Source organism: Pholis gunnellus (genome assembly GCF_910591455.1).
Source record: "Pholis gunnellus genome assembly, chromosome: 24".
NCBI classification, from domain to species: domain Eukaryota; kingdom Metazoa; phylum Chordata; class Actinopteri; order Perciformes; family Pholidae; genus Pholis; species Pholis gunnellus.
Window position 1 is genome coordinate 9,055,406 of NC_136551.1, and position 23,546 is coordinate 9,078,951.

At 43.5% G+C, this 23,546-nt stretch overlaps 2 protein-coding genes across 2 annotated transcripts in view; one reads left to right on the forward strand and one right to left on the reverse strand.

The window, feature by feature from the left end:
* Positions 1-257: 257 nt before the first annotated feature.
* Positions 258-9,415, reverse strand: LOC306715546 (MSL complex subunit 3-like). The gene is made up of 14 exons (XM_079185944.1): positions 9,257-9,415; positions 8,104-8,186; positions 7,833-7,928; positions 7,384-7,478; positions 7,201-7,298; positions 6,713-6,841; positions 6,433-6,590; positions 6,020-6,178; positions 5,666-5,901; positions 5,395-5,484; positions 5,007-5,116; positions 4,703-4,802; positions 4,479-4,563; positions 258-1,757 (listed from the first exon to the last, which is right to left on the reverse strand). The coding sequence occupies exons 1-14, from the start codon at positions 9,353-9,355 to the stop codon at positions 1,658-1,660; spliced, it is 1,638 nt and encodes a 545-aa protein (XP_079042070.1). The 5' UTR covers positions 9,356-9,415; the 3' UTR covers positions 258-1,657.
* Positions 9,416-12,759: 3,344 nt separating this feature from the next.
* LOC306715118 (rho GTPase-activating protein 6-like) overlaps positions 12,760-23,546 on the forward strand; it is a 55,047-nt gene continuing 44,260 nt past the window's right edge. The window contains exon 1 of the mRNA XM_079185361.1: positions 12,760-13,237. Coding sequence (XP_079041487.1) covers positions 12,767-13,237 — 471 coding nt within the window. The 5' untranslated portion in view covers positions 12,760-12,766. The remainder of the gene's footprint in view (positions 13,238-23,546) is intronic.

The following is a 23,546-nucleotide window of genomic DNA, read 5'->3' on the forward strand; positions in this document are numbered from 1 at the left end:
ACATGTCCAGGGTGCAAGTTTGAAATCGGCTACAGTGCGAGGACATGGAAGGTCAAGGTAGCTGATAAAACTCTGTCGACATGGAACTTTTAATGAAGGAGCGCTTTGTGAGGTTTTCATCTCACAGGGAAAAGAACAAAAGCAGGATAAGACGCAGAAATGAGCGCACATCAATCAAGATCGTACAAGTGACATCCCTGAAATCAGCTGCGGTGGAATAATCATACACAATCATGGTGCTTCAAGTATATGTGAAGAGGATGAAGTCTTTATTTAAACTGAAGAAAACAGAGTTCAAAGAAACAATACGGGAAACATAGAACCATTGTATTACACATAGTAATGTCACATATTGTAAAACCAATTCAACGAACATGAACAGGGTGATCCAGTGGTGTGCAAAGACAAATAAATAACATACTGACCAACAGGTATTTACATTTCCACAATGTCATGACGAGAAACCATAACAAGCGCTTTTGTTGCATTCTTAAGTCATTCCTAGCATTTGTTTAATAAATGATTATTACAAAAGAAACTGTTGAGCAAATGGCATCAGTTGTTACGCTGCACATAAATGTATGCTCAATGTGTTCTGACCCGTTCAAGTGATTGTCTAATCTCTCTGGTGCTCAATGAACTAAGCTTGTAGACAACAATCTGAACAGCATCAGGTCTTTAACTGTGTAATAAGATGAAATGTCTCAGTTATGTTGTACACAGACTATTGTCTTCACTTTCTCATCATCCGGTTTGCTGGAAGGCAGCCACCGTCAGAGGAACAGGCAAAAATAATAATCAGCTCGACATTTATCAGACAGGACAACATGAGAAGCAGGACAAACCAAGAACTAAGACAATCTCTCAGGGACACTGGAAGGTGTACTACTACAGAGAGAAGTCCACAGGAAAAACAACATTCCTGATTCAAAGTGTTTTAAGAGTCAGTACTTTAGAATTGCGCAGCGAAGCACCTCTGGGACGGGAGGACCAAGTCCAGATGAGGATCACTGGCGGAGCTGCTGGGGAGCGCTGACAGAAAGTCAGTACTAAAGAGGAGCCAAGCTACCAAACAGGCAAACCAGCGGTGCCCTAAAGACTATCCAAACTTAGAACAGGAAGATTATCAATCCGTGTCCGTGTCCCTTCTATGAACAGGTCCCAAAACACTGAGGCTGTGAAGAGCGGTAAAGTCTGAGCAGGTGACAAAGGGACACACACACTGTGTGTGTGTGTGTCTGCTTCCACAGCTGAGTGATTCAAAGCCGTTTGTATTTGGTTAGCCTCTAAAAGCTGAGAGGCTAGAGAACTTCCGAACCTTAGCCTGCTCCTAAAACGTGTAGGCCAGCTAACAAATAAGCAGATGACAATGAGGAAAGCAGAGCAGGGTGCCTTTACATGCAGGACGGTCCCACAGACAAAGCATGGGCGTGGGTTAGTGGCATGGCAGAAGCAACTAGTGCCACAAGCCAGCGGCAGGAAAAACTAATGTTAGGCCAGAGGAGAAGGCAGGTTGGTCCAGGACAGGGTGAACTCCGGAGACAGCTGCTATTTATTCCTCAGCACACGAGCCCAGACAGGTCGGTCTAGACGAGCTGGAGGGAAGGTCAGGGTAGAGACAAGCATGGGAGAGAAAGCACAATGGCCGACGTCTCATTCAATAAATCGGCCTCGGTTGTTTCATGTTGTAGTGGGCCTCCGATGCCGACACGTATGCGGACTCTGGAAAGAAATCCTCATGGAACTCTGCCAGAAACCTAAGAGAGGACGGGAAAAGGAAGTACAAGAGGGAGAAATCGGGTGAGATGGTTTTGACTCCGACAACGTTCGGAAGCCCTCAGTGTTCACAAGAAACACTCAAAATAAGTTTGTCATCCGACACGATTTGCTTACACAAAGCAAAAAAACGCTATAAGAAGGAAAGCATCTCAAATGTCACGTCCGACTGTCACGACTTCTGGTTTTCCTAGAAATCCCTGGCTCATTCCACATAAACCCTGGACCCCTTGCCCTCTGCCTGGGGGTATATATGTCAGACACAAAGCCCCCTCATCCATCCTATACCATCGCCACCAGAGAACCAATCGCTCTGACGGACAGACAGAGAACATGAGAATGACCGACCAGCAGTCAGAGAGGGAAGAGTGAAAGATCCCCCCCCCCCCCCCCTCATCTAATCAGTAGCGGGGAAAACTAATCCGGAATCTTCTTAGTATCCGCTACTCAGCCAAATCCTCTAAATCTTGCCATCTCATCTTAGTTCCACCGGCCTTCCTAATCTCAATGCAAACAAATTATCCTCATCAGGGGAGAACTTAAGAACGCTTTGACTACGAATAACAAACAAGACAACCCAATGGGACCGTAAAGGGAACATGCCAGCACCACACGGTGAGTGAATCAAAGGGGAGCATAGAAATTAAGTTGATTTAAGCCCAATTCTCCAAATAAAAAAAGTTGATTCAATGACATTCATTGAGAAGCAACGAACAGGTTTTAATGTATATTTATTGATCTGATTTTATTTTATTTTTTGGGTTCTTTTGATTCCAGAGATGTAGGCTTGTACTAATCTTTATTGCTGTTAGATCAGTAATAACACAAGGCGAGCTGCTTCAGCACACACATTGTAAATCAGCATAACGTGTGCACACACACACACACACACACACACACACACACACACACACACACACACACACACACACACACACACACACACACACACACACACACACACACACACACACACACACACACACACACACACACACACACTTAATCATAATCATTCTTGCGGAGAAAGGGGAGAGTGAGAGATCAACTGTGGCCAAAGCCCAGAATGCACTGCACTTCAGTCTCTGCGACATCAATCAGTTTTTCGCCCCGCTCTGCACAATCTGCCACGGGGCTGATTTCAGAGTAAAAGGCATCAAGGCTTTTCCCAAAAGACATCGGTGTTTTAGTTTGTGTCCAGTGTCCTGCAGAGTCTCCAACACGGCGAAAATATGAAGTAGTTCCTGAGAGAAACTGTGTTTTCTGTATTGAACACCATCGATGCCCGTCTTAGCGACTTATAGTTCATCACAGAGCTGTAGAGGAGATTGAAGCCGCAAAAGTAATTTACTTTGAAGCACTTCACTCCTCGTGCAAGTTATTGTCTGTGCCATTTGACAGAATAATATTCTGTGCAAAGAGATGCACCAGTGATTTGCAGTCCAGTGCCACTGGAGTGGATTAAAAGACTTTCTCCTCCAACTCCTGATGACACTGCAATATGTGCTTTGGCAAGAGAAACTGCTCATGCTGCTGAAAAGAATGAGGTATTGGTATTCTATTTAGTGTGGAGTGTTACAGTCCTGTGTTGACAATGCCGCTTTACAGCCCTTCTGTCCCGCCGCGAGAAAACTAAAAATCAGTGCATCACATATGTAGTTGAATGCTGTAATCACACTGCACACCACTCTCTTCCCACAAACCGACATGAACGCCAGCCGTGGCTATTTTCAGAGGACCACCTCGTGATTTTAATGGCACTGAGTGCTGAGCTGCAGTTTATTTATTTATATACATTTTTGGGGTTGAGTAGTGGAACAGAGGTAATTTTGGCTCTCAGACTCGGGTCTGTCCCCGTTCCCACTCCGTGGTGAGTTCAGGTGTTGCTCCACAGCACTGCTCGGTGGCAGGAAGACGGTACTGCGTGTGTTTGATTAGAGAATGAGAGGACCTAAATCCCCCAGGTTTGGGACCGGCTGAACTGAAGATCGCTGGGGAGGATTTAAAGATTAGACTCCCGCGCTTGTGTAACGCCCACTCATCTCCCTCCCTCTAACACATGCTCTTTCTCACTCCATCTCTCCCTCCCCTCCGTCCCACCATGTTCTCGTTTACTTACTCTTTCTTGCTTTTGTTTTTTAGCAGGCTACCGGAGTAAACTATTTGTCAAGGGTGTTCTAGAGATTGATAGCTTCCAGGATCTTTGTGAAATGAGAACTTCTTGCAGCTCAACGCTGGCAGTAACTATTGAGCTTTAATGCTTAGCTAGGTCGAACCGTGGTTAATGGACCGTGCAGGTTATTACCAAGAAGCATTTTAAGTCAAAGTGCTTCCTACTTTATGTCCCGTTAATTGAATGCAGCCCCTCGTCTTTCTAATGATTCATCCTCCATGGAAATTATACATGATTTAACACTGTTTCTTTCCACCTGACGGCACAATCCACTTTTACAGAAGGGGATGAGATATCAACATTATGCCTGAATGTTTCAGTGAAGGAGCTGTTAGCCTTTAGGCCTGAGTGACCCAAAGATTGGTACTTTCCCATCTGCACAGCGCAAAGGAACTTGAAACCTCTTTAACCCATTTTAATGAAATCGTTGCTGTCCCTCTCTTGCTTACTAAAGCACTTACCTCTGAGACCTCGTACACGTAAAGCTGAAAATACGGATACACTTGATTTGAACACAATAATCACATACCTGAGAAAGAGGTCCAAATGCTTGACCAGGGCTCGGAGGTTCCTCTCTGGGATCTGCATTTTCCCCAGGATCTCAGGAAGCTTCACTGGAAACAAAGCAAGACAGCGACCATGGGATTATGAAGAAGTTGCACAAAAGGGACAAGAATGCTTCACCACAATCAAACCACTGAAATCACCAAAGACAAGTGAACCAGTGTGAGCTAAATGATAAGAGACACCAACCAAAAAGCCGCAGGAGGTGCTGTGATCCGTACAGGTAGGAGGGTGGAGGAGGCTGGTCATGCAGAGGGTAGTTATCAGGAGTCAGCTTCCAGCTTAGGACCTGGTTGACGGAGTAAAAGGAAGCATTGAACAGACACTTTGAGGTACCACGTGAGCTGACTCCTGATAACTAATGAAAAAAGGATCAAACGGTTGCTTAACTTCTCTCCCTTCAATGAAGGAGGCCATTTATGTAACTACCCTAGCGCCCTTGAGCATGAAATTGTTTCCTATCCAGATAACAGTTCACACACAATTTCATCACCTCGTTAAGCTCATTGTTTCTCCGGCTCTCAAGGCCATAGAAAGGCCCACTTCGCTCTTTGCTTGGCGTCAAGGGTAACGGGGAAGATGAGCCGCTGTGCACTGGGGTTTCTGGGTAACGGGAAACAACAACATGTTTACAGATACATTTCAAGCTGTGTCGCTTATCGCTGACAAAATATACCAACGACAGCAAAAATGAATGCAAGCAACACAAAGTTTTGAGGGCACAAACTTCTTCTCAGGAAAGTCTAGTTCTTAGGTACTTGAAAGGGGATAAATGTGAGAGGAAAGAAGTAGGACACCATCTACTGGGCAAAACTGGTTACTACAAATACAAAAAGGTTGTAATATTTCTGTCCTATTTCTTTAACAGACTGTCGTCTTACTTCTCTCGAGGTTGAGGAAGAACTTGGGCTGGGATGAGGTGTCGACCAAACGGCGTTTGAGCTGCGGGGATGCTGTAGCACTGCCTCCACCTGAATCATTACATACGTTCTATCAATACATGCCTAAATAGCTCACAAGTGAAATTATTATTACAACATGCTTTACAAAAAAAACATATATTACTACTGAAGCACACAAGAATAGATGAAGTTTCTTTAGATGAAAGACCCTGTTGGATCATTTCCCACCAAATCCAGTAAAAGTGATTACCTCCACTGCTTCCTTCAGCTGGCCGGTCGCCTCCAGATGTGTTCCTGGTGGAGCGTCTCAGTGACTGGGACTGGAATGAGATACAGTCCATGTCAGGGTGACGCCGGCGCTTCGGGGTGGGGACTGTGGCGGTGGGCGTGGTGGCAGAGATGTCGCTCAGTGCTGGTTGGCTGTCTGTGGACTGGGGGGTGGGCGGGTTGAGGCTCAACGGGCTCGGGCTGCGCTCTCGTTGGGCGCTTCAGACACAACGGGAGAGAAAAAGGCGTACAGCTTGATGGAGGAGCTCAACAGTCTATCACAGCCAAGCAGTGGCTTCTGAAACAACAGACACTTGATTCATCATAGCACACTTACTTGCTGGAGCAGGGGGAGCTTTCATTGACGGCCAGGAAAAGCCTGGAGGAGCTGACCTTTTTGAACTGGGCTTGTTCACAGGGGTAGAGGAGGATCATGGGTAAGGTGAAGTCAAACGTGATCCTCAGGCCGTCGACCATCTCCTTACACAACTCCTCACTTTACACAAAGGAAATGTAAGGATTAGTTAAAGTCCATAATCATGTATGCCGTCTCAGCTGGGCCAGACGAAGAAATTAATCCTACAATTAAAAAGATAACATCAACGATTTGGTAGACATATGACTGGGAACCATAATATATATGAATATGGGGAGAAACGATGACAAACTTTGTTGCCTAAACAGATGGTCTACGCTGGACAAAGCGCATCCGTTTCCATCGCACTCTGTTCAAAGCGTGCGCAGGCTCACCTCTTCTCTGGAGGGACCGGCAGCGGGCTGCTGTTCTGTGTGGTGTTCTGCTGACGCCGGTACCGCTCGTTGGCCATGAACGCTTTGTTGATGGCAAAGTGCTTGACGTAGGACTCGAGGATGTGCACGACATTCATCTGACAGGGAACCATGACCAGCTGGGGAGAGAAAAACATGGACAAGACTCGAGTCAGTTCAATATCTTCCCATGCCTACCAGAAGTACCAGTGTCGGTATCTTAACAAAATGTGTAACACTGCTTAGCATCTGCTGCATGTACCTTCTTCCTCTTGTTGATGTAAAAGCAGTCGTCCTCCAGTTTCTTCTTCAGGACATCGGGGATGTTGAGGTCCACATGGACGATCTTCTCTTCACATTCCCTTTTAACATTAATGTCGGGCTCAACCCTCTGAAACACACACGATATGAACCTTCAGGTCAACGGTATGTAGAAACTAAGAGGATGTGCTTTGCTAAGGACAGAAGTCAAGGCCTTAAAAGTTCTGTTTGGTTTATCAAGTGTTGGATAAATCAATTTACAGAAAAATACTGGTTCAACAAACTAATAAGAATAATAATCGAGAACATGTTTGACCTGCAAGACCACAGGTCTGCTACGACATTACGAGGGAAATACAGGGAATTTTCCGGTGGCACTCACTGCATTGCAAGTTGGTCGAGATAACAGCATCAGCTAAAGGCCTAAAATGTAAATCTCGGTCTAAATGTGCCATTGTCTTAGATGGAAACTGAGCTGGTTCAATTCACCATTTTGTTAATGTCCTCAGAGAAGGTGCTTTCCCCGCTATTTGAAGATTCAGGGTCAGAGTCGTCCCCGTCACTGCTCCCTGAAGACGAAATCAAACCTAGAAGGATAAATTCGGAAGGATTAATTTGATTGCTGTGGGAGACTGGGAGCAAAACAACAAAAGGCAGAGGAGGATTTCTCACATGCGTCATCACTGTCGTCCTCCTTAGGGAGAGTCTTCAGTGAAGATTTAGTACCAGACTGACGTCGCCGCCTCTTGGCCCATCCCTTTCTCTTCCTACCACCAGGAAAAAAAAAAAAAACACACACACACACACACACACACACACACCATCTGTATCAGTCTCGTCTAAAGATAGACCAAACTAATAGAAAGGTCGAATCCAAAGCATGTGGACACAGAGCAGACATTGACATGCACTGGACTTGTGGTTTGAGTTACAGGTGTCATGTACAGTATGTTCACGGACAGCGCTGCGCATGTCGGAAATCAACAGTAAAACTTTTCACGCTACTCTCTCTACTTAGAGAGACCCAAGTGATACACATGCAAGAAAGTATTCTCAATGGTTAAACATTTTTGATGGCATTTACCTGCATGGTTGAATGAATGAACATAATATGAACTTACATGCGACCTAGAGCTTTGCGTGCCAGTTTATGTTGCAAATTACGGTTTTCCTCAGAGTCCCTTAGGACATGATCCTCTGCAGCCCAACGATCCCAGCTACCCAAACACACACATTTAGAAAATAAAAAACATCACACAGACCTGCATGGGTTGAAGGCAGTGTTTCATATCGATTTCATTACACAAGTTGATGAACGTGACATTTTGCAATGATAAACACTACAATGAGTATGATATATGTAAGTAGGGAGGTGACAGGGACTCATCTTACCTTCTGTTCCAACCGTTGAAGTGAATCAGGTACTTTGGGATTCTTCTTCCATGCTCATCTGTACCAATCAACACATCAAGGACCTGTGATGGGAACAGAAAACAATGAGAAGAGTCTTGCTTGCTCAAGGCTCCTGTGGTTTGAAGGACAGTGCCTTTACTCAAAACTCAGGTAGTGTCAGCAGAGGCATTTACTCACTACTTTTCTTGAGCATGCTCTTTGAGTAGTTCCATGCTTTGAGACTTATACTTTCAGTTCCTTATAGTATATAGTAATATCAGTTTTTCTTGCAAATTATATATTATAGGTTTTTCTTGCACATTAATACAATCTCAGACGTATTGTTCAAATCACGATTTTACATAATGCATCACTGTTCCAAAAAGGGTCTATTCTGTCATTATCATAACCTATAACCTCATGAACTATGATGTGATAATTCGGCAGTTTACCTTGTAACGGTAGTTTTGCCAACGTTACTTAAATGAAACATTTGAAGCTTATTACACCAATGCAACTCAGCTAATGTTAACTGTTAGCTTGCCTCGCTTAGCAATAGCCAGGCTATGCGTTGATGTAAACAAACCCTCTATTAGCGTTAGCTTGCTAACTAGCAGGCTACTAAAAACGACGTTGCGCACATAACGTTAACGAAAATTAAACTCGAATTAAGCTGCAACACCATTGCCTGCATTAAACACGTTTACAATGTTTTTGTTGCTACCGTGGAATGGAGTGAAACAGCAAGACAAGTAAATGCTACAGTAACGGTCAGTGTTGGTGCGTTTGTTTATTAGGTGTTTCCGTTAAACTACTTTGAATGATAGCCAGCCAGCTATAACTACTTATTACATGCCTTGGTGATAGTTGTGGCTGCAACGCTTTATCACGCAACAACATATCACAGTTGTCTCTCCTACTAAGATTATAATCTTGCGCTTAAAGAAGAAACATGTGTAATCGAACGTACCCGGAAAAAATGGAGAAACGGTTGACGTTATATCACAGCTAACGTTGTTTATCTGAGGCCTACGTGGTCGTCGTATTCATATACCCCACACTTTACACAAACTGCCCTGCTTCTCCAATATAAAGTATTCGTTTGGCAAAAGACGAAACACCGAAGAGCTAAATTACGCATACGATATATTACCTTAGCGTCGTACAACACTTTAGCCTTGGTGGGGTCTGGTTCAAAGCACAGGACTCGTTCTCCTTTGCGAAATGAGTACTTAATGCCCCGCGAATTCATTTGTTCATGGCGACGTGTGGGAAAGGGGGCATCAATCTGGACCCTATAAACTCCTTAACCCTTTCCTCTCCAAAATTTCTGCGAGGGATGTCTCACAGAAACACACTTTGGAGGGGTGGCGCTATTGCGGGATAAATGCAACATCTACTTGATGCCTTCATAGACTGCTCGTAATTTCCCCTATCGAGCTTTGTGGGAACAGCACTGGTTCGTTGAATATGGTAGTGATTGCCTCGACAGAACAGAAAACTTTTATTTTGCAATACAAATTCACTACAAAATCAAACTTGAAGCTGAACATCACGAATGTAATTTTTTGTATGTGAATTATCACAATATCAACACTTTTAATTCATTTAAAACCAACACGATTTTAAAAATTCCTCATATTATTATGACATTTATGAGTGAGTGCAATGCTAAATTTAGTCAAAGAAATACATAAATGCATTCTATCTTCATCCACTGTGTAGCATTGTTTTGCTTTGTTTGATAATGTATTTAGGCAAAACACCTATCCGACATTTCACAGAGCACTGAAGGCAGCATGGAAAATGCAATTCAATGAGTTGAAATGGTCTCTCACGGATGCCGTACTAGTAGTGTAATTTCAGAAACTGGTCAGCAGATGTCAGTATACATTAAACTAATTTGCCTTCATTGTGCAGTTACCACCAAACTGCTTTTGTTCCATTTGGTAAATTAGATGTAATACATATATGTAGTACTTTCTAGCATGCATAACATTTCCACAATAAAGCAACACATGCCTTGACTAGGGGAAGCCTTTGTCTGTATGGGCCATGTGTATGATTTACATCATGAATATAGGTTCCCAGTCCCAAAATCCCCAAAATCCCCAATCCTTTACAGGTCTCCATGTATTGCCTAACACACATGTGAAACAGATTTTTACTGTAATTCACCGGTGTTTATCCCAATTCTAATAACCCCTTTTACCATTATCTTCATAATCTCCACTTTCATATGAAAAAGTAGGTCCTACAAGGGTCAAGCCATCTGTGTGCATTTAGGGGTTCATGACATGAAAAGTATTGAGAACCTGCGGGTAATTTATTGGACGATCGCAAATTACCTCAATTACAACTCTCAGATACTCAGATTAAATATGTGTATTAAACCACCCTATACAAATTAAGCACACCCGGGTATCATACACATGTTTTGGTATTCAGTAAACACAGTTTAGGGAAGGATCCTTTTCCTTGAGGCACAATACAGTAAAAGAAAATCCAGCAAGTCTCAATAATTTAATCTTCCTCTATTGGGACAATATGGTGGCTCTATAATACACAGAGGTGTTTAGATGTGCAGCCAGTAACACGTGAAACCTTTGGTTGGATACATTGCTCTAGGTACAAGCCCTCTCTTTCTGTGTGTGTACTGTGTTTGTCTTTAGTTTGATATCATCCTGCTAGTTTGCAAACAGATTCAATTCTTTCTCTAATCACAGAGTTTAATCACTTTAAGAAATCTGATTTTCTTTTGTAGTGGTAAAATATGGAATAATGCTGAAGTTAATTGTCTTTAACGGATCAAAATAGAACTTGCATCACTGATTTATTGTTTCATATCTCTACAAGTAATTTGATTTCCTTTGATTGCTGACCTTGTGACCTCATTCACAGTAAAATATGCACTGATCAGCACAGGAAACCATGTCTCTACTGCTGTAGCTGAATGGAGGCTCATTTTTGCTTAAAATAGTTTCAGGCAGTGCTGCTCCACTATTGTCCACCAAATATGGACAGCGTGTACTTAACACTGAACGTGACTAGCTGAAGTGCAGCCCTGCTGATATATTCTCCTTCTCTTTAACCCCGACTGATATATTTTGACAGTCTTGTCAAATGATCACTGTTTCACATTAAATCTTTTCCACGGTTACGCTGCGTATACAGTCTCCTGCAATGCCCAGCTTGTCTTTGACGAAGAGCTTGAATATGCTTTCTAAATCTGTGGAACATCATCTTCTCAATTAAGCTCTATTGTTCCATATGACTGTTGTTCTTGGCTTCCCCCCCAAATGGAGGAGTTGTACGGGCATAGTTCAGGGCAATACTGCCTCCCTCGGGTCCTGGCTTCTTTCCATGAACTGTCCTAATGCGAAACACCATGTTTTCTTTCTATAATATCCCGCTTCTGTGTTTTCACTCAGCCTGTGTCTCGTCCCCCCCCCCCGCAGACTGTTTTTAGAAGGGTCAAATCTATCTCAGCTGTTATCGGTGTCATGTCACGCTGTGTTGTGTGTATGTGTGTGAGCGGGTCATGCGGAGCAGCTTCATAAGCTCCTTTATCAGCCGTGCGGCACCCTCCTCTCAGGGCTCCTGCTGTCCCTTTTCATTTTCCCCATACTTTCACACACTGGGCCACACATGATCCGTCTCTCTCTCTCCCTCTGACAGAGTCTCTCTCTCTCTCGCCAGAGTCTCTCTGTCTCTCGCACACACTCCTTTAAAAAACACACTCACTCAGCCATCCTAACATGCTGGGATCACTGAGCTCCTCCACGAGCATCTGTGTAAACAAATGACTGGAATACAGCCTCTTGCACAGGTGTATAAAGAAAGGCATTGGCTATTAATTCTATGGCTCACTTATTGTTTGGCTAATAATAGCACACAGCGGGCTTCTCTGATAGACCCATTATTCCCAGACGGCGAGGTGGATTAATGAGAGACAAGGATTAATATGCCTATTTTCATCCCATGGCTAAATCATGTCTGTCTGTGTGACCTTCTGCCCGTCTGATTATCGTGTCTGTCTACTCGCCTAATTATGAAAATTAGCTTATTAATCATACAAATATATCATACTATACTTTTTTTTTTAATTACAAAGGCAGCAGGAAACTAAATGGAGTTAAAGTTCAAGCTTTTCTGAATGGAATTTGGTGGATGAGTTTAGGGAACTCCCACTGATGGATCATCTGGAGGGCATTTCCATTTTATCAACAAAGTAAAAGAGGAGCCATGGGGGTCTTGGAGTTGACTCTTTAAATGCAAACTTGCCTGGAGAGTTGACCAAATTAAATCAAAGTGGTTAATAATATACTATGTTGACATCAAATGGTTAATAAGCAAAAAATGCAAGAACTGATCTCAAGTTGTCTGAACCCCCTCCCACACACACACACACACACACACAATTAAACTGTGTTCTCACTCTCACTCCACTCTAGTTTGGGAATGACCAACGTCAGAGGAAAAGAAGACTCGCTCTTTCTCCACTTTACGCAGCGTCCGAAGCCAGATGCAGGACACATTCCAGCTCTCCGCCAGCTCGTGCTCGGACCTTCCTTTTGGTGGGGAAACGCTAAACTCGCGTCTTGTAGTTGTCGGGGAGCTTTTGAGGGACGCATTGCGCAGCGCTGGTGTGAGATAAGGAGACATGTCTGCCGCTCAAGGACTCCTCAACAGCGTCTTCTCCTGCTCCTCTCCGGCCTCCAAAGCCATAACCAAACGGAGGCTACGCCAAACCCGGAGCCTGGACCCCGCTATCATAAGATACTGTGACACACCGTTTTCTGGAGCGGCGGCTGCAGACGCAGGTGCGTCTCCGGAGCGCTCGGCTGTGAAACCGACTTTACGCACCAAAATCCCGACACTTAAGGAGCCCATAACACCGTCCATCTCCTCTCCTTCCATTCCTCTGGATGTTTCGCCGTCCTCCAACTTCCACTTCGACTATGACATCGTGAAGCGTGCCAAAAGGAATACCGCCGGGGATTTACCGTTTCTGGTGAGGGGGCCCGGGGCAACGCAATCCGGGAGCACCGGCACTCTGTTCTCCCCGCGGAGGTGGCTTCAGAGGAAAGCACAGCCGTCCAGCTCTCACGCTTACGTTGTGTGGAAATCAGAGGTAAACTTTTTTTTTTTTAAACTTGGATTCCAGCGCAGTGCATGCGTTTCTTCTGTGGTTTTATTCAGGGTGGCACAGCTTTTACAGGTTCAGTGCTGTGCTAAATATATAGACATCAGGCAACCAACAAGTTAAACGAGCACCTTTTCCTATTTATTCAGTAAATTCCTCGTTATTATGCATCCATACTAAAATGCTGTGTCGGTAAAACATGTGGTAAAACAGAATTTAGGTCTATCTCCATCCCTCGATATGAACTACATACCAAGAAGTCTATGACAGCTCCTGGACCAGTTAGAAAAGCTCTCAGCAGACTTTGTTTATTTCTGCTAGAAGCAAGTCAAGCCCCACTGTATGCCAGCACACATCTGCTGAAAATCTCTTCTCAGAACAGCTAGACTCTGAAAAATGCATGTTTTATTTTTGGACCCAGAACTCTGGAATTCCACCGTGTATCAAATCGTGACATCAGGACTCAGGGTGTTTCTGTGTGGAGACGATAACTGCATGATTTATGGGTTTTCAAGAGGGAGCGTTGACCCCGCACTGACATCTGCACCTGGAAGATGTCCAGTATCAAACCACCACAACTGGAGCAGTTGTCTCTGTCTTGCCCAAGGGCACATGGGTAATTAACAGGGGGAAGGGAGCTTCTCTTACCTGAATTTGTTTCTCAGTGTTTTCAGTCCTTGTGAGAGTCACCTTACACCAAAGCTACTTCTGGGAAAGCTGAAGAAACTCTTATGGAGAGCTGAGGATTAAATAAATCCGACAAAATCTTTTTTCCCCTCCTACTGTTGTCAACAGTGGGCTGGTTGGGCTTTTGTCTTCATATAGGCTTCAAATTGAGAGTGAATGGGGGGAGGGCAGCGTATGAAATCCTTACCAAAACATACTTGGGAGACTTACTTTTAGCGAGGGAGGGGGCTTTATAGGCTGCATAGTTGGCACGAGTCCACATGCACTGGTGAGAAGGTATGATAATTTCCCCGGCTCTTGTGTGGACTCTGCCTCGTATTTCGCTTGTCCTTCCACACCGGGTGTACGTGCAGCAGTGCCTGCGTGTGCTGATGTGAGGGACTTAAGGACACATGGCCCGGGAGTCGGTTCTCACGACTGCGAGTGGTCTCCGGGTCAAAACCCATGCGGCCCCTCAAACGGCTCTCCCATCATTTCCTATTACAAAGAGCTGCTCCATGCTTCACTCTCTCTGTTTCACGTTCTTGCACACACATATACACACACACATATACACACACACGCACACACACTCTCTCTTCCTCTCTGAGATGTGGAGAAGCTCTCACTCAGCAGTTTCCCACCGCTGGAGCTCTGTTTTCCATGCCGCCCCCCCTCGCCTGCTACGCTCCACCGGGGATAACATGAGGCCATCGGTTTGGAGTCATTAGTACGATCTGGACCTTGAAGTTATTGCACCTCAGAGTGTTTGTAAAAATACAGAGCTGAGACGTGTTGATGGTCCGCTGGGAGGTTTCACATGTTTGCTGTGAGGTGAAATCCTGACATGAAGCGTAAACAAAGAATATATTTTGGGAAAGTACTGAATGTAGCAGAATTTTATTTAGTTGCAATGCACCTTTCTTTCCAAACGCAAGCAAGCATTTCCCATAATAGACAGGAGCGTGGTTAAGTTAAGAAAGGTTTAAACATGGCTGACCCACTGGAAGTGTGTGTCTCCATGTTGAAATTGCAGGTGACACTTAACATTCCAGTCGGCGATTTAATTGGCTACTTTACGAAACACCCAAGCAAGCTTTCCGCTCAATTACCACGCGAGGATGAAATAACTGGAGGTGGTGAAATGATCAATTAAGTTTCTGCAAGTTCATTTTCATGTCGTCCTTACGTAAATGGCAGCCAATAGCTGCGTGGTGGCCGATATGTATACAATTTATTATTTATGAGAGCAGCTTCTGAAATTGTTTTGGCTATAACCAGAATATCGTTCTTTCTCAATTTCACTGAACAAAGAAAAAAAAGCAGGAATAGACGACTAAAGACGTCTGTATTGTATCAATATATGTAGATAGACAGGTTTTACATGTAGGTGCAAGGTCATGTATCGCAATCTATGTCTAACTTCTGCTCTGGCTGAGACCCCACTTTAAATTATTTGCATGTGTGCCACTGAGAGTGTGTGTGTGTGTGTGTGTGTGTAGGGCAACCTGTGCAGATGCGTCTCGTGCTATATGCCTTTTTAAGGAGGGAGACCCGGACAGTGAGGCAGAGGGAGAAAAGAAGGGGGCGGCAGAGACAAAGTGGAGATGGTTTACACAAAAAGCAAACGTCTGACAGATATATTGCCCGTGATTGCTTAATAGCTATTTTTCCACGGTCAGGTTGTTGATGTTGAAAGAAGAATGACGCAAAGGAGAAAATCTTCGTAAAGTCAAAGCACCCTCTGTGTTATTACAGCAGAAGGGCCGGTGACTGGAAGTGGCTCTTCTTGTGGAGTGATTGGACTCTAGAGTTGGCCGTCTTATCAACATGTTCTTGCAGAACGGCACACGTATAAAAACAGTGGATGGTTTTTACAGCAGCGCGCTGGAATGTGGAACTTTAGCGTGTTAAACATACACCCACAGCCTTTGTGGCGATACCGCGCTCACGTACACTTCACACAGATGCACACGAGCTCAGAGAGGAAGCAGCGGTCGGCTAATTTAATCCTGGTTGTTTAGGGCGCCAGAATGTTGATATTGTACAATCTATTTTTAGAGCTACTTACCCTAATGCTTAAGAAGAGGGGGCCAAGCGAAGAAAATCCTCTCAAAATGACATCTCCACCCTTCAAACAACCATCGCTTGTAAATGGCTGATGTGTAACGGCGGTTCGTTGAGGTCAGAGTGCAACCAACGTGTTGGAGTAACACAGAGTGGGGTTGGAGGGAAAGTGAAGGAAAGGAAAATGTGTCTGCTTACTCTGGCCTATCAAGTAAGGTAATGCTATTTGTAAAGGCTAGAGAGCTGCCTATTAGCGTGCAAAAAGGTTGATCCGGAACTTTATCTGTTTTGATTGGTTTAGTGTGTTCACACAGAGCAGATCCCACTCTTCTGTTGCCTTCTAGAGATGAAATGAATGTGAGATGGCAGCTCTAACTTTAGAATCGCTTTCGTTAAAGCGTGTGGAGGAGAGAGAGAGAAGGCATAATTTGAGTGTTTATTGAAGTGTCAGTATATGACCGGTGTCCTCGTGTGGAACATTTACAATGACAGTCGCTGACATGTTGTTGCCATTCTTAAAATTCTCTAGATGCCCCCGTGTTGATTTATGTTCATGCTGAACTACGTCAGAGCCCTCAGAACTCGGAGAAGAAGTAGACGAACACACGTTGCGATCGGTCGACTGTTTGCTTATAGGATCACTAAACGTCTGTGTAGTTTTTAAACCATGCCGTAGCCACAGATCTATATAGCAATGTCGATGGGTCAGTCCACTACGTTGGATTGGTGCAACGTTTGGTACATTCATGTTGCCCAGAAGATGAACCCAAATTACTTTGGTGATCTGCTGCGTTTTCCTCAGCAGCGCCACCATGAGACCAATAATGAGGGAGAGGGTTCAATTAACACTCACCTCAAAGACGCTGAACTACGTTCATCTGCACGTCCAGTAAAACGCAAGTGATCGTTCCTTTAAAAAGGTAACATTTACTACATTCTGCACTGTTATCTCAACACAACTATCACTACGCTCACAAATTGTCTTTTGACAGTTTGTTGGCTATTTGGTAGAAATATCTGTGTAACATTACTGAGATCCATTTGTGATAGAATCCCCCACATGCTATGTGTCATATCTAATACAAATTACATTTGTGTTCCAAGCTTACTCATCTCGTAAAAGCAATTGTTTCGCTTCATTTATCAGGCATCATGCGTTCTCATTCTGCCTCCGTGTTTTCTCCAACATTTCAGTATGAACTGCTGCACATGTTTGCCATTGCTGATGCTTTGAACCATATAAGCCAGGGCGTTGACACAGGTCATTTCGACACTCATGGACAATGGCAATTTCATGCTTTATGGCGAAAAGAACACCCCGTCTCCACCTCTATGCACCAACCCTCAGTCATAAACTAGGAAAAGTCTTTTACTCGACTATTCCTAGTTCATTGCTCTCCCTCTCCTGTGTCCTTCTCTCCGATGTGCAGATCTCTTCAAAATGTTTCCCAGTGTTCTAGGAAAACATGCATCATCAATCAAAAACACTCAGGAATGAGGCAACTCTCACTATGGTATTTGTTCAACGACTCCAATGAAAATCAAACCTACAACACGAAACAACTAAAGCAATGCAACGGTGCATACAAAAAGAAAAGCGATCTTTGCAGTTTATACTGTATATTTGAAATTCTGGTCATTCCCTGTTTCAATACATTCTCTCTTGCTCTAGGAAACAGAGAGGCCTGAACTTGTGAACCTCACAGCCATACATTTTGCTTTTCCTCCCTGATTTCCTCCCTAAGTTCCCTCAAAGTGAGGAGGCTACGTTGGAGGAACGAGACCTTGACGGTTTCGACATCTTTGGAATGCTCGTACCAAAAATACAACTTAAAAACAAATCCACTCACTAATCTAGGAAGAATTTTCTTTCTCGGTTTAATGAAAGTATCACAGAGTGCAGAGCGAGTGGATTACAATATAAATCAAGGAGTAGGATGTCATCACGCTGTTGCAAGAGCTTTTGTCAAAACACTGAAACTGTGATGGAGTGCAGGTTGACTTTCTTGGCTTACAGCAGTGAGTTTCTGATGTGGATCTGTTCACCGTAGTCTTAAAGTCAGTCTTATCCGACGGGAGTCAAAGGACAGCTGTTCTTATCTGTACACATCATTTCTGGAGCAAAGATTCATCCAGTTCTTGATACGTCTGATACAAAAGGCCTGATTTTAGGGTGGATTTCCTCTTTGCATGTGTTGTTCACTACATCAGAATGAGTCACATGTTGAAATGATGACACTGTGTTCAAAAAGCAACCACTGAACCTGTTGTTTCTTGCTGCTTAACATGCCTAGTTATGGTATAGATGACCTCTGCAGCATGTTCTAGTACAGTTCCCCTCCTGGGATTTATGCTTGTGGGTCTGCATGGGGCTGTAGTTGGATTACGGTCCTTATTAAGTTTAACGGGCCTGGTTGTTAACATGTACAGCCTACTGCAAGGCCTCCTATGTATGAAATCATCTAAATATTCAGCCATGGCATTGGAAATCTGTGAGATTGTACACTTTCTGTCACGTAAAACTCTTCCCGGTGGTGTATTCACCGTTGTCATTATTTTGTCATACACTTATATCAACAACCAGAGCCTGTCAGTCAAAAACAAGCACTTTTTAGTGGACGTAAATTGACGATTCTCGCTCAATACTCCACCAGAACCTCGGGGAATATTTGTGTGATTTCACCACGCAATTCTGGTCTTTTTGGCAAATATTCTCTTGGCTTTTCACGAATCACAGATTTCACAATGTCTGTAAACTACACCCTTAGTTTGTTCTGAGCACAGAACAGCACCCTTTTTTAGTTTTGTGCTGTAAAGTAATCCCAATTTGTGCCATAAAGCAATCAGGAAAACTAGCATGAAATGCAGTTCAGTGGCCAATAAGATATGACATCAACATGTGCTTGTAACTAGCACTAGGGACTCCACCATACTGTATAATGTCTTCTCAGAAACGTGATACCTTGCGGGGTAATTTTTTGACAAGTTTGTGTGATATTCTGCTGAAAAAAACCATATGAAACATCGGGGTTTGTTTGGCGGCGTTTTGGTTTTCGCAATCTCACATCTCCTTTGGGATGTTTTCTCAACAACGGAGGAAAACGAGAGCAGTTGGAAATAGAGATGGCTGAAAAGTAAACATTAATTTCCGCAGCCAGAATCTCTCTGTCTGGTGCAGATTAAAGCACTCCAGTGAGAAAGCAGCGGTGTTGAGTTACGTTCAGTGTGTGTGTGTGTGCGCATGTTTTCGTGTGTGTGTGGGAGAGAATCCAAAGGCACTGGGTGGATGATCTAATGGCCTTCCCCTTGTGTATTTGTGTGTGTTACAGTGACCCCTGTGTCCACTAATGTCCTCTCTAATGTGGTTTGTCATGGGCTACGGGGGGGGAACGCATGGACAAAATCCCTCTCACATCTGTCATTGTGTGTTAAGTTTACAACTTCCCATTTATGCATTTGTCTCAATCAGTGTAAACTCTGGTGATACGATACTCGCACTGGGTGAAAACGTTTCGTAACGTCCCCAACACACCCGCTCTTTGTCTGATCTTGGAACTGTAACACGGAGATAGAAACTGAAAAAGTACATGAAGTGGCTTTTTAAAATGTATTTAAATTCCCTCACTCACATACATTTTGTAAGAAACATGCAATGAGAAATGTTTTTTTAGCATAATCAGATTAGAAATGATCTGATTATCTTTGGTGCTCTAATGAACGGCTCACACTGAGTTTTGAGTTTTTCCATCCTGACATTTTGCTCATACTCTGGGTCTGTGTTTCAGTGAGTGCAACGATCTTCATAAGGAATATCAAGAGGACACTGCATGTTCATATCCTGTCCCGAAGCGGAACAATGAGCCCTGAGAAACAAAATCAAATTCTGGTTTTGATTTTGTCACGCTACAGAGTGCAGCAGAGGACATCTTGCTTACTGCTTCACTGTAAACTCTGTGTTGTTTTGTTGTCTGCGTACGTTAATTACTTGCATATACTAAAGAGCATTTGACCTCAGTGTCATGCCTCCCTTTGCCCATTTATTACTGAAAAACGGTTTCATGCTGTATTTAGTAAGGATTAACTGAATGTTCCTGCTCACACATGCAGGATTTAGGCTACGAGCTAAGCTAAGCTTCGAGAATTAATACCTGTGAGTGTGTACACTTTGGTGCATGCTTGTGTGTGTGATTTTACCTCACAGAATTATGTCTGGATCAAATGTACCCTCACATATTGGGAAAACTAGTCTAAATAAGCCGTTGTTTTGGAGTTGCATTTTGCTCGGTGCACCCCCTTCATGTGTGTGTGGGGGTCTCCTTCAGTCGGGGGGTTTAAGGAATTATTTATTTGGAATTCCAGGTCAGAGCTTCATGCCGAGGCCCCAGGGCTCCTATTGAAAAAGAGGTGGCTACTGACTGAGTGACCCCCCCAACTTCCTGTCCTCTTCACCCACCCATCCCTTTCTCTGCCTGGTTTTGTTTTCATCACAGAAGCTTGCTCCTTTCCGTTCTTGACTTTTATTGCCTCACTTTAGACGTCCTTTTAATACTCCCCCATTCTTTCTAATCCCATGTTTACGCTGAATGCAGCAACCGGAGCAAAAAACATGATGACACCAGATTGATTTGACTTTTACGGAAACAAGAACCAAGCTGGGATCGCAGCCCAAGTTTGTTGGACAGGTCCAGCTTTGCCCTTCCAAAGACTGCACTGAAAGCATGCAGCAATTTGTTCTCTGGCATGGAGGCTCCTGAGGGCCAAATCAGTGTCATCTTTCAAACGGCTGCGTAAAACTCCCTTTTTACAGACATGTGTGTGCAGTTTCCACTTGTTTTCTTTCACCAAACTCCATTTCCATCTCAAAAATTAGCCCAGAGGACGAATCTTCATGTTTTGATGACTTCTCAGACCAAAGTTCCTCTTGTAGACAATACACAACATCAGACTCCAAAGGGCATTTTGCCATTAAAACTTACTGAGCATGTTCAAGATATCCAGGATTAATCATTTCCATTTCTCACCCAACAATTAGTGAAAGAAACGCCATCACAGGGTGTGGAATGTGGAAAAGCAGCTGATGATCAGATTTGAGAAGATGCACAATGTTTGCTTTGATGGAATCTTTTATTAATTGTCAAAACAGTTGCAGATTTATTTTGTGTTTATCAACTTATAGATGAATTGATGAATCGTTTAACATCTGGCCTTGATATATTCTAAAATGTAATCTGGACAGCGGTCGCACACGTGATTCGGTTTATTCTACACTGGGTGTTTGCATCAGCACACCTGTTCTCACTCCCTTCTTGTCAAATACATTTACATGCGTAAAAAACACTTATTTTAACCCAAACCTTGATCTTTTCCGAAAATTAACTCAGTCATTGTGATGCCTGAAAAGTAGTTTAGTTTGAATTCACAATGCTAACCACGTGTTGAAGTCTATGGGACTACCCTGCAAGATGAAAATGGATGCTGAAGAGCCAACCTGTCCGTTATAAAGTGACCCCAAAGCGGTCCTGACCGGATGTGACGAGTTGGGAAGGGAGATCGTGTTGGATGAGGCGTGTTCACACGTGTGCAGTTTGCGTAAAACCTTTCTGTCTCTGCAGACGCTGAAAGTATAATATGAAGTCATGAGTAAGCTTCCTGCATTGCAACACATTCATACCGGGGAGTGTAACTAACATTGCAGCCTAAAGTTGCACTCGTATGGCTTCAAACTGTATTCTCCCGAAGAACCTTTGCTGTTCTGAAAATGATTTTCGATAAGAGAGGAGGAGGAGGAAGGCAGACTACTACTAGGAAGACAACTGGACCCCTTAGATTTCCCCACAATGACACACACAAACTCACTTCAGCCATCTTCCTCCCATCGCTCCACAACGAAGCAAACCGAGGAGTCGGTCAGCTGCATACATCTGCTGTAAGTTTCTTTAAAAGGTCAGGAGGTCAGTAGGGGGTAAGGATTAGAAGTCGGGTCATGTTGAGGAAAGTTCCTCAAGTGATATGGGCGCACATGTACTGTACTGTCTCACGGATCTACCGCCATATGAACATCTGTTTAGCATAGAAACAGACAAATGACAGACACGCTCTTATGAAAGCAAATCCTTGTCAGATATACATGACTCCAGGCCCCTGAACAGCAAAGTGATTTAGAGCAGAGGACCTCTCTCGCCCTGCTCCAGCGAAGGAGCAAAACAGAATGAGACAGCAGGCATTTTAGACACAGCCGGAGCTCTGTGGCTATAAATAGAAAAACAGCTCAGCGGAGGAACACTCAAGTTCCAGAGGCGAGGCGGGGAGAGTCATATCGGTTGCAGGTGTGTGAGTGTTGAGGACTGTGCAGCTTATGCGTATACCTGCAGTTGAAATATATGATGCGTGTTTTTACATGTGTTTTTGTATTTAAGTCAGAGGTACCTTCAAAGTGCAAAGTTTGTGATCATTTGCATCCACTGCATCGCAGAAAGATAATGAGAACGCTGAATGAGAGTTAGTATCAAAAGGTTTTAATGCCATCTTGTGGACATTATACTGTTCATACATGCCACCTTCCATCACACATCTTTGCCTTAGCTATATTACCCCAAAACAAGAAATGAATTAGCCAAATAAATTATTTATAAATATTCAAATTAAAAGGGTTGTAATGGTACTTTTTTATTAAAACACAACCACGTTTCTATTGTATAGTTTCAGTTTGCCATTTCTTTTCTAATCCCATACAAATGTCATATCAATACACCGTCTTTACTTATCTTTACTGATTGTATGCACGCTGCTATTGCTAACAAGATGTTATTTCACTGTAACATATTGTCATGTGGATTAACAGTAAAACACTGGCAGAAAGGTTATCCGTTGTTTACTGATAATTTTAAAGTAGTCCGACTGTGTTCTACTTTACAATATGTTACTGTAATAATATAATGTTTTGATTTGACTGTAGACTACTGGCAGAAGGTTTCCCAGTACATTACTATTGTTTTTTGTCTTAATGTTACTGTTGTATACAATGTACGAAAACACTATATAGTACTGTATTTTATTGAATTTAGTGGAGCAAAAATTCAGTAAAATGCATGTGAAAGTACAGATTCAAAGTAAATGTAACGAGTTGTTTTTGCCAGTAGAGGGTGCCAGTCAGCTTCCAATAAATCTCCCTTGAGTTGAGAACATTCAGCACTATCTGCGCACACACACACACACACACACACACACACACACACACACACACACACACACACACACACACACACACACACACACACACACACACACACACACACACACACACACACACACACACACACACACACACACACACACACACACGATCAATTACAATAAAAATGTGGGTGGGCTGCATTATGGCCCGTCACAGCTGCGCACATCTGTCTCCTTGGCCTCTCTATGTCATAAGTATCTTACAAAAACATTACAAAAGCTGATACCAGCTGCAGGCAGAGCGTATTTCACAGCGCTGTGGCCAAATAAAACTGTTTAAAATGCATTGGACAGGGAGGAGAAACCCAAACAATTTGATCCTAGGCCCTGG